Below are 12591 nucleotides of genomic sequence, written 5' to 3'. Positions count from 1 at the left end.
CAATTGACACATATTGGGGAAACAGAAACATGATGTAGCCTACTTGCTTACTGAGATTTTGAATAGATTTGCAATGCACGAATTCGTTTTTTTTTTATTATCACGTCAAGGGCAGACAACTCAAAGAAACTAGATACATTTTGGCGTCTGACGTGTGTTTCGCGCCATGCCAATCACATGCTACCAGAGTAGTGTTTAACCAATCAGGGACGCAGTAGCTCGATTTTTAAATAGTTGTTATTGTGGGCACGGTGGGTGGTGGTGACTTTCTGGTTATGTTTGTTTGCCAGTGTAACGTAACGAGGAACACGCGAACATTGCAATAACTTATAACGCAAATTTGTGCATATACTGTCTAGTTTTTGTAGAGTTGAAATGGCGAAAGGTAAGTAGCGAAACAGGGATGTTTTGAGGAAGTTAACTTTAGTCAGTTATCCAACGTTAGTTACTGTATCTAGCCAACGACGTTAACGTTACTTAGTACAGTGGTAGCACGTTGTCTCTAATTTGACAAAAGTAAGCTAGAGAGAGACGTTAAATGTATTTTATTTTGATAAAATTGAGAAGCTACATTTGAGATGAATATATTCATTCGTAAATGTACATTTTCAAGTAACGATTAATTTGTCGTTTTTACTAAATTGCCTCAATTACAGAGCTAGTAACAGAGCATTGTTTAGTACAAATAATATTTGATGTATGATGAAATGCGATCTGTCCTCATTTTATTAATATTTTTCTGTATGGTGGTTTTTGTATTTATGTGCTCTGCTCCGGTGCCCTACTTGTTTATTTTTATCCCCAATTTTTGGGGACTAACTAACTAGCTAGCTAAAATAACCCTTGGATATGCTATTGATATGGTAGGCTTTATCAAGGTCAACCTAACTAACCTCCAGACACGACTGCTTTCAAAGGGAAGAAAAAAATGGGGACCACCTACAAGAAACCCGAGGGAACCCTTCAGCCTAAACAAGTCGAAAAGGAGACAAAGGAAAATAAACCAGAATTTAATCGGGTAACTTGCTATTGTGTTGGAAATATAGCACTAATACAGACTGGTATTGGTCATCAATACTTTTCAGGTGTTTGCTAGCTAAGTTACACCAGTGCATGTTGCATACATTGACCCATTATGAAAACATTAATGTGTTGCAGGATGCAGGTAATGGTCAGACCACTTTACCAAGTTTTTGGAGTCCCAGCAAACCCAAATCTCCTCTGTGCAACAACTCAAGTTCTCTCAGCCAAGAGGAAAATGTTCCTGAGAAATTGACTCTACAAACTGAGAAATCAAAGCAAGGGAAAGGTAACCCACCATTTGTCATTTCCATCCACCACCAATAATGACAATGGACTTCTACCATCTTGTTTTCTAAACCATACAATATTGATTATTGTCTCAATAAAACCTTTAACCCACCACATGTCAAATAAAATAGTCTTGGTCGCATATACGTATTTAGCCGATTTTATGGCGGGTATAGCAAAATACTTGTTTTGTGTTCCTAGCTTGAACAGTGCAGTAATATTTTTTTTAATTTGATTTCACCTTTATTTAACCAGGTAGGCTAGTTGAGAACAAGTTCTCATTTGCAACTGCGACCTGGCCAAGATAAAGCATAGCAGTGTGAACAGACAACACAGAGTTACACATGGAGTAAACAATTAACAAGTCAGTAGGAAAAAAAGTCTATATACATTAATACACATGTGTAAAATAAATATTTTATCTAAATATTAGAAGGAGCAGTGTGTATACACTACATGACTAAAAGTATGTGGACACCTGCTCATCGAACATCTCATTCAAAAATCCTGGGCCTTAAATATGGTATTGCCCCCCTTCTGCTGCACTATATACAAAAGTATGTGGACACCAGTTCAAATGAGTGGATTTGGACATTTCAGCCACACCTGTTGCTGACAGGTGTTTAAAATTGATCCTTGCAATCTGCATAGACAAATATTGGCAGTAGAATGCCTTACTGAAGAGCTCAGTGACTTTCAATGTGGCACCATCATAGGATGCCACCTTTCCAACAAGTCAGTCCGGTCAACTGTAAGTGCTGTTATTGTGAAGTGGAAACGTCGAGGAGCAATAGCTGCTCAGCCGCATAGTGGTAGGCCACACAAGCTCACAGAGTGGGACCGCCTAGTGCTGAAGCGTGTAAAATAATCATCTGTCCTTGGTTGCAACACTCACTACTGAGTTCCAAACTAACTCTGGACGCAACATCTGCACAATAATTGCTTGTCGGGAGCTTCATGAAATGAGCAATGCCAAGTGTCGGTTGGAGTGGTGTAAAGCTCGCCGCCATTGAACTCTGGAATAGTGGAAAAGCATTCTCTGGAGTGATGAATCGCGCTTCACCATCTCTCAGTCCAACGGACAAATCTGGGTATGGCGGCTGCCAGGAGAACGCTACCTGTCCCAATGCATTGTGCCAACTAAAGTTTGGTGGAGGAATAATGGTCTGGGGCTGTTTTTCAAGGTTCAGGCTAGGTATGCCCCTGTGCAGAAAGTGAGTTCCATACAGAAATTGTTTCTCGATCGGTGTGGAAGAACTTGACTGGCCTGCACAGAGCCCTGACCTCAATCCCGTCAAACAACTTTGGGATGAATCGGAATGCTGGCTGAGCCAGGCCTAACCACCCAACATCCGTGCCCGACCTCACTAATGCTCTTGTTGCTGAATGGAAGCAGCAATGTTCCAACATCTAGTGGAAAGCCTTCCCAGGAGAGTGGAGGCTGTTATTGCAGCAAAGGGGGGACTCCATATTTACACATATTTTGGCCGCCTTTCCTTCCAGTTCTCTGCTGCCAATGACTGGAACGAATTGTAAAAATCACTTATGCTAGAGACATCTCCCTCTAACTTTAAGCATCAGCTGTCAGAGCAGCTTACCGGTCACTGTACCTGTACACCACCAATCTGCAAATAGCACACCCTACCTAACTACCTGATCCCCACATTATTTATTTATTTTCTTGCTCTTTTGCACCCCAGTGTCTCACTCCAGTGTTAATGCTAAATTGTAATTATGTTGCCTCTATGGCCTATTTATTGCTGTACCTCCCTACTCTAATACATTTGCACACACTGTACATATATATATTTTTTTCTATTGTGTTATTGACTGTAGGTTTAACTCTGTTTTTTTTGTTGCTTTGCTTTATCTTGGCCAGGTCACAGTTGTAAAAGAGAACTTGTTCTCAACTGGCCTAACTGGTTAAATAAAGGTGAAATAAAACAATTTGAATGCCCATGATTATGGAATGAGACGTTCGAGCAGGTGCCCACACACTTTTGGTTGTGTGATGGGATGAATAGACTATAGGGCTAGAATATGTAGTATATGTACAGCAGTAGTTATAGGATGGGCCTTGACTAGAATACAGTATATACATATGAAGTGGGTAAAACAGTATGTAAACATTATTTCATGTGACCAGTGTTCCATGACGTAAGGGCAACAGCCTTTACGGTGCATGGTAGTGTAACCGGGTGGTAGCTGTCTAGTGACAGAAGTTCAGGGCAGGGGCCAACTAGTGTTGACTTTAACAGTCTAATAGCCTTGAGAGAGAGAAGCTGTTTTTCAGTGTCTTGGTTCCAGCTTTGCTGTATGTGTACTGATCTCGCCTTCTGGATTGTAGCGGGGTGAACAGGCTATGGCTCGGGTGGCTGAGGTCCTTTATCTTCTTGGCCTTCCTGTGACAGCGGGTGCTGTCGTCCTGGAGGGCAGAAGTTTGTGGGTCTATGGGCCAATCCAAATTTCTTTAGCCTCCCAAGGTTGAAGAGCTGCTGTTGCACCTTCACCACCACCACCCTGTCTGGGTAGACCATTTCAGATTGTCAGTGATGTGTACGCTGAGGAACTTGAAGCTTTTCACCTTCTCCGCTGCAGCCACGTCGACGGCGCCGTGCTGTCTCCTGAAGTCCACGATCAGCTGTTTTGTTGAGGGAGGTTATTTTCATGGCACCACTCTGCCAGGGACTTTACCGTTGTCGTTGGTAATTAGGCTTTCCACTGTTGTGTCGTCTGCAAACTTGATTGCGTTGGAGATGTCATGGGTGTACAGGAGGGGGTGGAGTATGCACCCTTGTGGGGGCCCCCCTGTTGAGGATCAGCGTAGTGGTGCTGTTGCCTACCTTCACCACCTGAGGGGCAGCCCATCAGGAAGTCCAGGACCCAGTTGCACAGGACGGAGTTCATACCCAGGACCTCGAGCCATGCAACAATTGCACTCCATATGTTTTGGTTACCTCTAAATTATTTGTTAGTCAGGAGATCGGCGTTAAGTGCCCTTCAGAATAATTTCCTGTGTGTGCATAGCAGCAGTGTCCACTGATCAATGTCTTATGACACAACTGTTTATTTAGGCAGTATGTTTTGCTTATGCAACCAGGTCTGATGTACAGTGTGCTTCATGCCAAACTATTCTATTCAGTGAGACAGAATCAAGTTAACTCTCAAGCTGGTGTGTCTCGGCAAGCGGAGAATAAAGTGAGGACCTGCTTGGCTCCTCGAACCAGAGAAACAACTGCCTTGAAGGTCGAGGAGGATCCTAAATCGCACCCCAACCCAGGGCTTGCGCCAGATGTCCCCATGCCCAAATCTAAGGGGGGGGCTAGTCAAAAAGTCAAAAAGTAAGTAATGCTGACACGTCAATAAAACATTTGTTTAAATGGAGAACAGTATTTGTTGGTCAGGCCAGCGCTTCATGACCAGATCATCTGACCATTGGCGCATACGCTTTTTTCAGAATGGAATAATGTATTCTCTTTTTATCCAGAGCACAAGGCAGTGCTGCCCAAAACAGGAAGGTCACAGATTATTATCCGATTAGACGGAGTTCCAGGAAAAGCAAAGCTGAATTGAAGGTCAGTATATAATGCCAAAGTGAGTTGTGCTTCAGGATCAACTATAACTGAATAATTTGTAGTAAATGGATGCCTCTTGAACACTAAACTTCCTACAATGATTTTAGTCAGAACAGGACATCCATTCATCTAGTGTGGTGGTTTTTAGTTGTTTTTTTTTATAATGTAATTCTCAGGTCAAGATTTAAGCAAATGCTCTCAATTCTAGTAGTAGCAGCTTGAACTAGTTAATGTTGAAGAACATGGTTATGAATAAGTAGCCTAGGCTACATCTAATGGCTGTATTACATACATGAACTCAGACCTGGCTGATCAGGGATTGTCTTCTGTGGAATTCATAATTGTTGGCCAGGTTTAAATGTTTACTCCTTATTATAAACCCTCCAATTTAAACTTCAAGAACATTGATCCTTCCTTTACAATCAAAGCATAGTATGCCTGTAAATGTAACCTTTATTTAACTAGGCAAGTCAGTTATGAACAAATTCTTATTTGCAATCACTGCCTACCCTGGCTAAACTTGGACGATGCTGAACAATTGTGCGCCGCCCAATCCGGCGTAATTATGCGCCGGACTCCCAATCACGGCCGGATGTGATTAAAGCCTGGATTCGAACGAGGGACTGTAGTGACACCCCTTGCACTGAGATGCAGTGTCTTGAACTGCTGCGCCACTCGGGAGCAACACAATGCGCTGCTTTTAAAATGGACAAATCTTTCTTTAGGGTCTAATTTGAGTAAATTCAAACTAGAGTCATGTTTTTAATTATCTGTGTTGTTTGACAGCCTTAATATTTATTGAGTCACTTTAATTACTCATTAAAAACCACACTCTGCCAACAGAACGAAGAACACCGACAGCTTGATGACCTGATAAAACATGGAGTTGAAGAAGGACTGCAGGTTGGTTTTGAAATGAAAGTCATATTTTACTGACCCATATCATCTGAACCTGGAATTTGATTTTTACCTACTTAAACCCCAATTAGGTAAAAAATATAGAGGGGAAGGGAAGAGGAGTGTTTGCTGTCAGATGTTTCAAGAAGGGTCAGTTTGTAATTGAGTATCATGGTGACTTGTTGCATCTGACTGATGCCAAGAAGAGAGAGGCTCTGTATGCCCAAGACCCTGGGACTGGCTGCTACATGTACTATTTTCACTATCTCAGCAAAACCTACTGGTAAGTCATCGACACACACTTCATTTTCAGTTTATATTAAGTAACCCCGACATACACGGAGTACACCAAACAGAAACACCTTCCTAATATTGAGTTACACACACACAAATGGTGTGCCTGGCACCTACTACCCTACCCCATTCAAAGGCACCTAAATCTTGTCTTGCCCATTCACCCTCCGAATGGCTTTCGTACACAATCCATGTCTCAAGGCTTAAATCATTATTCAACCGGTCTCCTCCCTGTCTACACTGAGGGGTCAAAAAAAGTTGGTGATTTTTGAAGTAGATTTAACAACAAGTGACATCAATAAGGGACCATGGTTTTCACCTGGTGTCATAGAAAGAGCAGGTGTTAATGTTTTTGTATACTCTGTGTATGTATTGCCACTATTGTCAGCTAGCTCGTGGACGTTTTCAAATCTTTCATTTCCTCTACAGTGTTGATGCTACAAAAGAATCAACTCGCCTGGGAAGGCTGCTAAACCACAGTAAAAATGGCAACTGCCAGACCAAGCTCCATGACATGGATGGAATACCTCATCTCATACTGGTGGCTTCAAGGGACATTGAGGCAGAGGAAGAGCTGGTTTATGACTACGGTGATCGTAGCAAGGAATCAATATGTGCTCACCCATGGCTCAAATACTGATGTTCCACCAGAGTATTCTCTCAAGACAATGACTAGGTGCATTGATTTCTTCAAAAAGAGAACCTGTTCTCTTTTTGTTTTTTAAAAATCCATTCCATTGGCCCTAAGGTGCAAACTGCTTTCCGGTGAGACAAATTAAGTGTGCCTGTTTGGGCAAAACGGTGGCAGTATGAACAAGGTGGAACACAACCTTTTAAGATGGCACATGGCTTAAATTTGTTTTTAAAACTGTCAATTTATTGCTGGATTTGGATCGAGTTTTTATACATATTAAGGCCAGTGTGTCCATGATGTGTGAAATATATTTAACATACTAGCTATTGTTTTTAGGTTGCTTTTATATAAGTGATTAATTTATCAAGCTATGTATGGTTCTAGTTGACGCAACAATATGTTGCATAGGAGCGTCAATGCTCTCCTGGCTTCGGGGAGAACAGCTTATACTTGATTTGAAGATGTAGCTTTTGTTGCAATGGGTGAAACATCCGAATGAATTTTGAACTAAATGTAAGTTGCTCTTTTTGAACAAATGAACTGTGTACATAGACAAATTTTTTCATAAATCTGGCTAGCATGGAAGCTCATTTTGCAAAGCATAGAAAGGCAAGCTTATTAATATTCAGATGTGTAACAGTCCAGCATCCTTGTATGATTATTTCACAACGTGCAACAGATTAAATATATTTGGTGTGATTTTATAACAGTAATATTTCAAATTGCTTTCTTTACAGCTGCTCTATTGTTTGAGATCAAGGTGGTGGACCATTCTTGATATAAATGAGAAATTGAGTGTGGGGGAAAAAAACTAGCAGCGTTGCAATTCTTTGACACAAACCGGTGCGCTTGGCACCTAATACCATACACTGTTCAACGGTACTGGTCTTGCCCAGTCACACTCTGAATGGTACACATGCAAAACTCATGTCTCAGGGCTTAAATCCTTTAACCTGTCTCCTCCCCTTAATCTACACTGATTAAGTGGATTTAACAAGTGACACTTATAAGGGATCATAGCTTTCACCTAGTCAGTCTCGTAAGAGCAGGTGTTAATGTTTTGTATACACAGTGTACATAAAAAGAAAATCCTATTTGCTAAAACTTTCCAATGGCAGAGTGCTCATGTCGTCTTGGAGGTCCTGTCTCTACTGGGGCTACAGTTGTAAACCCCGGCTTGAATGTTGCTCTTTGCAAGGTTCCATCTGTCCATCCAGAGTTTGAACCAAGTAGTGATGAATGTTCAACCGAAAAGGAATCCTCTGTTACAGCTCATTTTTGTACAACGTTCAAGGAAACATGAGTTTAGTTTGCATCTACCATGTTATTCTACCTAGTGCAGAAATAGGAATTTTCCCTTAACTATTATTAATGACATGACATCTATGCTGAGATACTTTTAAAAGGCTTATTCTAGAGTTTAAAATGCCATTCTGTTAAATTATCCTAGTACAAAGGAAGCATAGGAAAAACGTGTACATAAAAATGTTGGGTTTATCGTTGGTGTTAATGCTTTAGGTCCTTCTCACACCGGCTGTCCTCATTTCCGCCTGAAGGAAAACCTACAAATAAAGACATTAGTTCAGAATGCATTTGAGAAAGCTTGCTCTGCAATTTGTTTTTGCCAACAAGTCCCTTGAAGTTACTGGTCTTTGTGAAGGGGGAGTGCAGACCATAACAATGCTGACCACAACATCCAAGCTGGCCTCGAAGTGGTCAGCAACAGTTACATCTGCTTTCTCTCTTCATTCAATCACACAGCATCAGCACAAACAGCCCGCCAGTCACAAGCAGGTCATAAGGCAGAGATGGACTGTGAAAACAAACTACCCATGGTTGTCCACCCTGTGATACCATGATGAATGTCTCTGAAATACTTCATGGTTTTTTCAGTGTAAATCAACCTCTTCAAACTACATGCTTTTCACACACTTCACTATGGATGTTAAATAGTTATGCAAAGTTCATTTGTGAAAAAAGCTCATTGCTTACAGCTTTCTGATAGTATTTTCCTCTTTTGGTTCCTCTTCTTTAGTCTCATCTGTTGTGTTAGGAACCGAAGGGGATGGAAATTCCAGGTCAGCCTTTACCATGGCATGCATGCCCTGTGAGTGCATCCCACTGCAAGTACAGAGCACTTCATTAAAAGGGGAACAGCAGCAAAATTAGGGAATTTGTCTAACTGCCTAAACTTCTCCGAATTAGTGTTGGACTGTCTCAAAGTGCCCCTCCCCTGAGGAATACAGCAAATCTACCGACAGTAATTACATTCTCTCAGCGAACATACACTGAACAAAAATATAAATGCAACATGTAAAGTGCTGAAATAAAAGATCCCAGAAATGTTCCGCACGCACTAAAAGATTATTTCTCTCAATTTGTTTAAATCCCTATTAGTGAGCATTTCTCCTTTGCCAAGATAATCCATCCACCTGCCAAGTGTGGCATATCAAGAAGCTGATTAGACAGCATGATCATTACACAGGTGAACCTTGTGCTGGGAACAAAAGGCTGCTCTAAAATGTGCAGTTTTGTTACACAACACAGTGTCACAAGTGTCTCAAGTTGAGGGAGCATGCAAATGGCATGCTGATTGCAGGAATGTCCATCAGAGCTGTTGCCAGAGAATTGAATGTTCATTTCGCTACCATAAGCCGCCTTCAATGTTGTTTTAGAGAATTTGTCAGCGAGTCCAACCGGCCTCACAACTGCAGCCCAAATGTAACCACGCCAGCCCAGGACCTCCACATCTGGCTTCTTCACCTGCAGGAATGTCTGAGACCAGCCATCCGGACAGCTGACAACTGGGTTTGTACAACCAAAGAATTTCTGCACAAACTGTCAAATCGTCTCAAGGATGCTCATCTGCGTGCTCGTCGTCCTCACCAGTGTCTTGACCTGACTGCAGTTCACCGTCATAACCGACTTCAGTGGGCAAATGCTCACCTTCGATGGCCACTGGCATGCTGGAGAAGTGTACTCTTTATGGATTAATCCCGGTTTCAACTGTACCGGGCAGGTGGCAGACAGCATGCATGGCGTCATGTGGGCAAGTGGTTTGCTGATGTCTACGTTGTGAACAGACTGCCCCATGGTGTCAATGGGGTTATGGTATTGGCAGGCATAAGCTACATAAGCTAAATAATTGAATTCAATTGACTGATTTCCTTATATGAACTGTAACTAAGTAAAATCTTGAAATTGTTGCATATTGCATTTTTTTGTTCAGTGTAAATTTGGGAAGCCTAATCGATTAAGATACCACAAACATTTATAGGTTCACAACTTTTGACCTTTTCTGAGATCTCTGCCAAGCAAGAGGGGAACAGCAGCCCGTAGGTTTATTGCGCATACAACAACACACGAATGAGGGAACTCTTAAAACAACACTGTCACCGGCAGTTTTCAAAATACATCAGACTTTACCACATCACCCAACAAGCTAATATAGGAGTATTGTCAGAAGCCATTTCTTTCTTTGAATGCCTTTCGCTTTAGCCTAAACCTAGTCCTGTGCGACACAACACAGGGTGTCAAAAACACTTTAAAATCTGATGTTTGGAGAAACGTGAGATTGTGAGAGCTTGTTCATTTTGCCATAGGGTGGAGAGAAATGTTTGCAGTTTTTAATATGATATCTGAGTGAGTGACTAACAAAGTCAATGGGAGCCCCCCAGTAAGTAATTTGACCATGATTACTACAAGTTTAGATAGCTGGCTGCTAGACTAACTTAGCAATCTAAAAAATGTTAGCTGACATGGACTAATTGAGTGACGGTCAGCAGGAAAACTGCTGATGCACAACCAAATTTCAAAATTGCACCTTGTGTATTCAGGGCGACGACACAATGAGGGGTTCTGGGGCGACGCACAATTGGCAATAGGTCCCCAAGGTAAAAGGCCCTTTGGTCGGGGGATGCTTGGTCGGTAGGGGTGTCCTTGTGCGCTAGCCAAGGTGACCGGGTGCACGGTGTTTCCTCCGGCGCATTGGTGCGGCTGGCTTCCGGGTTGGATGGCACTGTGAAGCAGTGCGGCTTGGTTGTGTATCGGAGGACGCATGACTTTCAACCTTCGTCTCTCCCGAGCCCGTACGGGAGTTGTAGCGATGAGACAAGATAGTAGCTACTACAACAATTGGATACCACGACATTTGGGGAGAAAAAGGGGGAATAAAAATGTTAAAAAAAGAAAGTAGGCTGTGAGTGAAAGTTTATGAAAAAGCTGTGGAATTATTAGACTTTCTTGGGTGAAATGTGGGTGAAATGATTCAGTATACATTTCCCGAGCACTAAAGACTGCTTGGTTTAGGCTACAGAGGCCTTGAAAGAAATAAAATGGTTTCTGACAATTATGCCTATAGTAAAAAATCTATCACACAAAATGTATATGTTGTATCTCACAATTTATTGTGCTTTGGTATGTTCGCTGTAACAGAACATTTTTTCCCTATCACTCCCTGAGTGAGGTACACACCAGGCCAACGCTTAAGTTTTAGGCACTTCATAGACATGTGTAAATGTTGGTTGGGGGGAAGGACTGGTCAGGCCTGGCTCTGTATTCTACCTCTTGTAGAGCTGCAACTCTTCCTGGGCCACCAATAGCTGTGCCTTGAGCTGGTTCCTCTCCTGAAGCACCTCCTTCAGCTCCTGCATTGTGAAGCGTGGTCTGTTGGGATCTTTCATGTCTACCACCAGTTTGTTTGGTCCTTGTGTTTGCTGGGAGAAGATATTGATTAAAGGGATAAACTCAACAAAAAGGAGTCCACACAACTGTGTTGCAAAGTAAGAGTGTATAGCAACCCAGTGAAACGTAAGACAACCTTTACATACCCTGACAGAACCTAGTCCAGGTAGACATGACCACGTTATGGGAAATTAAATGTATCGATTCTGTCCACAACTGTTAAAGATTCCTGGTCTGAAAACATCAAACTCACCTCTTCCTGACCAACAGAACTTTCTCTCACGATTCTATCCAGTTCACTTTTCAAGTTGTCTCGTTCCATTTTCAACTCCTCCAGCGATAGGTTGTTCTTATTCACTAACGTTTCAAACATCTCCAAAACACGCACAATTTTGAATTGCAAATCTGAGACTTCCTCACTTGTACTAATTATTTTCAACAAATCTCTGCCAATGACGTATGAAATGTCATAAACATCTTCCACTGTCAGCTCAAATGCGTCCTTCTCGAACGCAGAAGCGGGTGAGGACTTGGACTCGTTCAACTCTTCCATTTCTCGTGTTCCAAAAGCGCACCGAATTGAGTTGAAAGAAACACGAGTTTGTTTTCTCAACCGGTGGGTGGGACCGATTTCTCAAATCCACCGTTATGACATTTAACATAGAATAAACGTATGAACTGTAATACATGTAGTTCCATGCGAGCTACAGTAGCCACTTCAAGTTAGTAACTGAATGGAAATGTTTAATGGTTGACCACACACAAGTACAGTGACATACATACAAATAAGCCAATAGCGATAGCCTGTTCCGCCACTTGTAACAAGAGAGCAACGTTTCCATGGCGACCGTGAAGCCATGCGGATAATCGGGTAAACAGCACGTGATGTTTCCCCGTTATTTTCAACTTTGTACTTGGAATTTAAATGTCTGAAGTTAGATTGACATTCCGTCAATCAGGGGGCCTTGTGGTCATCAGAGAGCTTTAAGGAATCCCTGAAAAAGCAGCGATAAAACCATCAGAATTAACAAGGCCAACAAATATGCTAGAACTGACAGGCATCTATTGGAAAAAAATAGCTTAACACTAATTAATAACACTGTGCAATTTTATATGTTTGAGTGTCGAAAATTGAGCAAACATTGAAAACTGTGTTGAAAACCATATCTATTGAAAAAATTGCTTCTGATCATCTTC

General features: G+C 41.8%; 2 protein-coding genes across 2 annotated transcripts; one reads left to right on the top strand and one right to left on the bottom strand.

The window, feature by feature from the left end:
- Positions 1-217: 217 nt before the first annotated feature.
- On the top strand, positions 218-7424 carry LOC118393236 (N-lysine methyltransferase KMT5A-like). The gene is made up of 8 exons (XM_035785726.2): positions 218-385; positions 918-1018; positions 1159-1309; positions 4454-4652; positions 4799-4886; positions 5730-5789; positions 5876-6066; positions 6507-7424. The coding sequence occupies exons 1-8, from the start codon at positions 376-378 to the stop codon at positions 6715-6717; spliced, it is 1011 nt and encodes a 336-aa protein (XP_035641619.1). The 5' UTR covers positions 218-375; the 3' UTR covers positions 6718-7424.
- A 601-nt stretch (positions 7425-8025) lies between these two features.
- Positions 8026-12186, bottom strand: LOC118393237 (RILP-like protein 2). The gene is made up of 4 exons (XM_035785727.2): positions 11648-12186; positions 11275-11426; positions 8704-8832; positions 8026-8273 (listed from the first exon to the last, which is right to left on the bottom strand). Exons 1-4 carry the CDS (start codon positions 11945-11947, stop codon positions 8252-8254), a joined length of 603 nt encoding a protein of 200 aa, XP_035641620.1. The 5' UTR covers positions 11948-12186; the 3' UTR covers positions 8026-8251.
- Between the last annotated feature and the right edge of the window lie 405 nt (positions 12187-12591).

The sequence above is a fragment of the Oncorhynchus keta genome, chromosome 14 (assembly GCF_023373465.1).
Source record: "Oncorhynchus keta strain PuntledgeMale-10-30-2019 chromosome 14, Oket_V2, whole genome shotgun sequence".
Taxonomy (NCBI): Eukaryota; Metazoa; Chordata; class Actinopteri; order Salmoniformes; family Salmonidae; genus Oncorhynchus; species Oncorhynchus keta.
The sequence above is the reverse complement of the archived record's forward strand: the minus strand, read 5'-3'. Positions and strand labels throughout refer to the sequence as shown.

Bases quoted from the DNA above. Each gene is read 5' to 3' on its own strand.
- LOC118393236 (XM_035785726.2), top strand. The intron at 4,653-4,798 runs GTAAGTAATGCT...CTTTTTATCCAG, and splicing joins GCTAGTCAAAAAGTCAAAAA to AGCACAAGGCAGTGCTGCCC. The intron at 5,790-5,875 runs GTTGGTTTTGAA...AACCCCAATTAG, and splicing joins GAGTTGAAGAAGGACTGCAG to GTAAAAAATATAGAGGGGAA.
- LOC118393237 (XM_035785727.2), bottom strand. From the start codon at position 11,947: ATGGAAGAGTTGAACGAGTCCAAGTCCTCACCCGCTTCTGCGTTCGAG. The intron at 8,833-11,274 runs GTAGAATACAGA...CTGTACTTGCAG, and splicing joins GAGTTGCAGCTCTACAAGAG to TGGGATGCACTCACAGGGCA. The intron at 8,274-8,703 runs GTAAGCAATGAG...CTTTATTTGTAG, and splicing joins GAAAATACTATCAGAAAGCT to GTTTTCCTTCAGGCGGAAAT.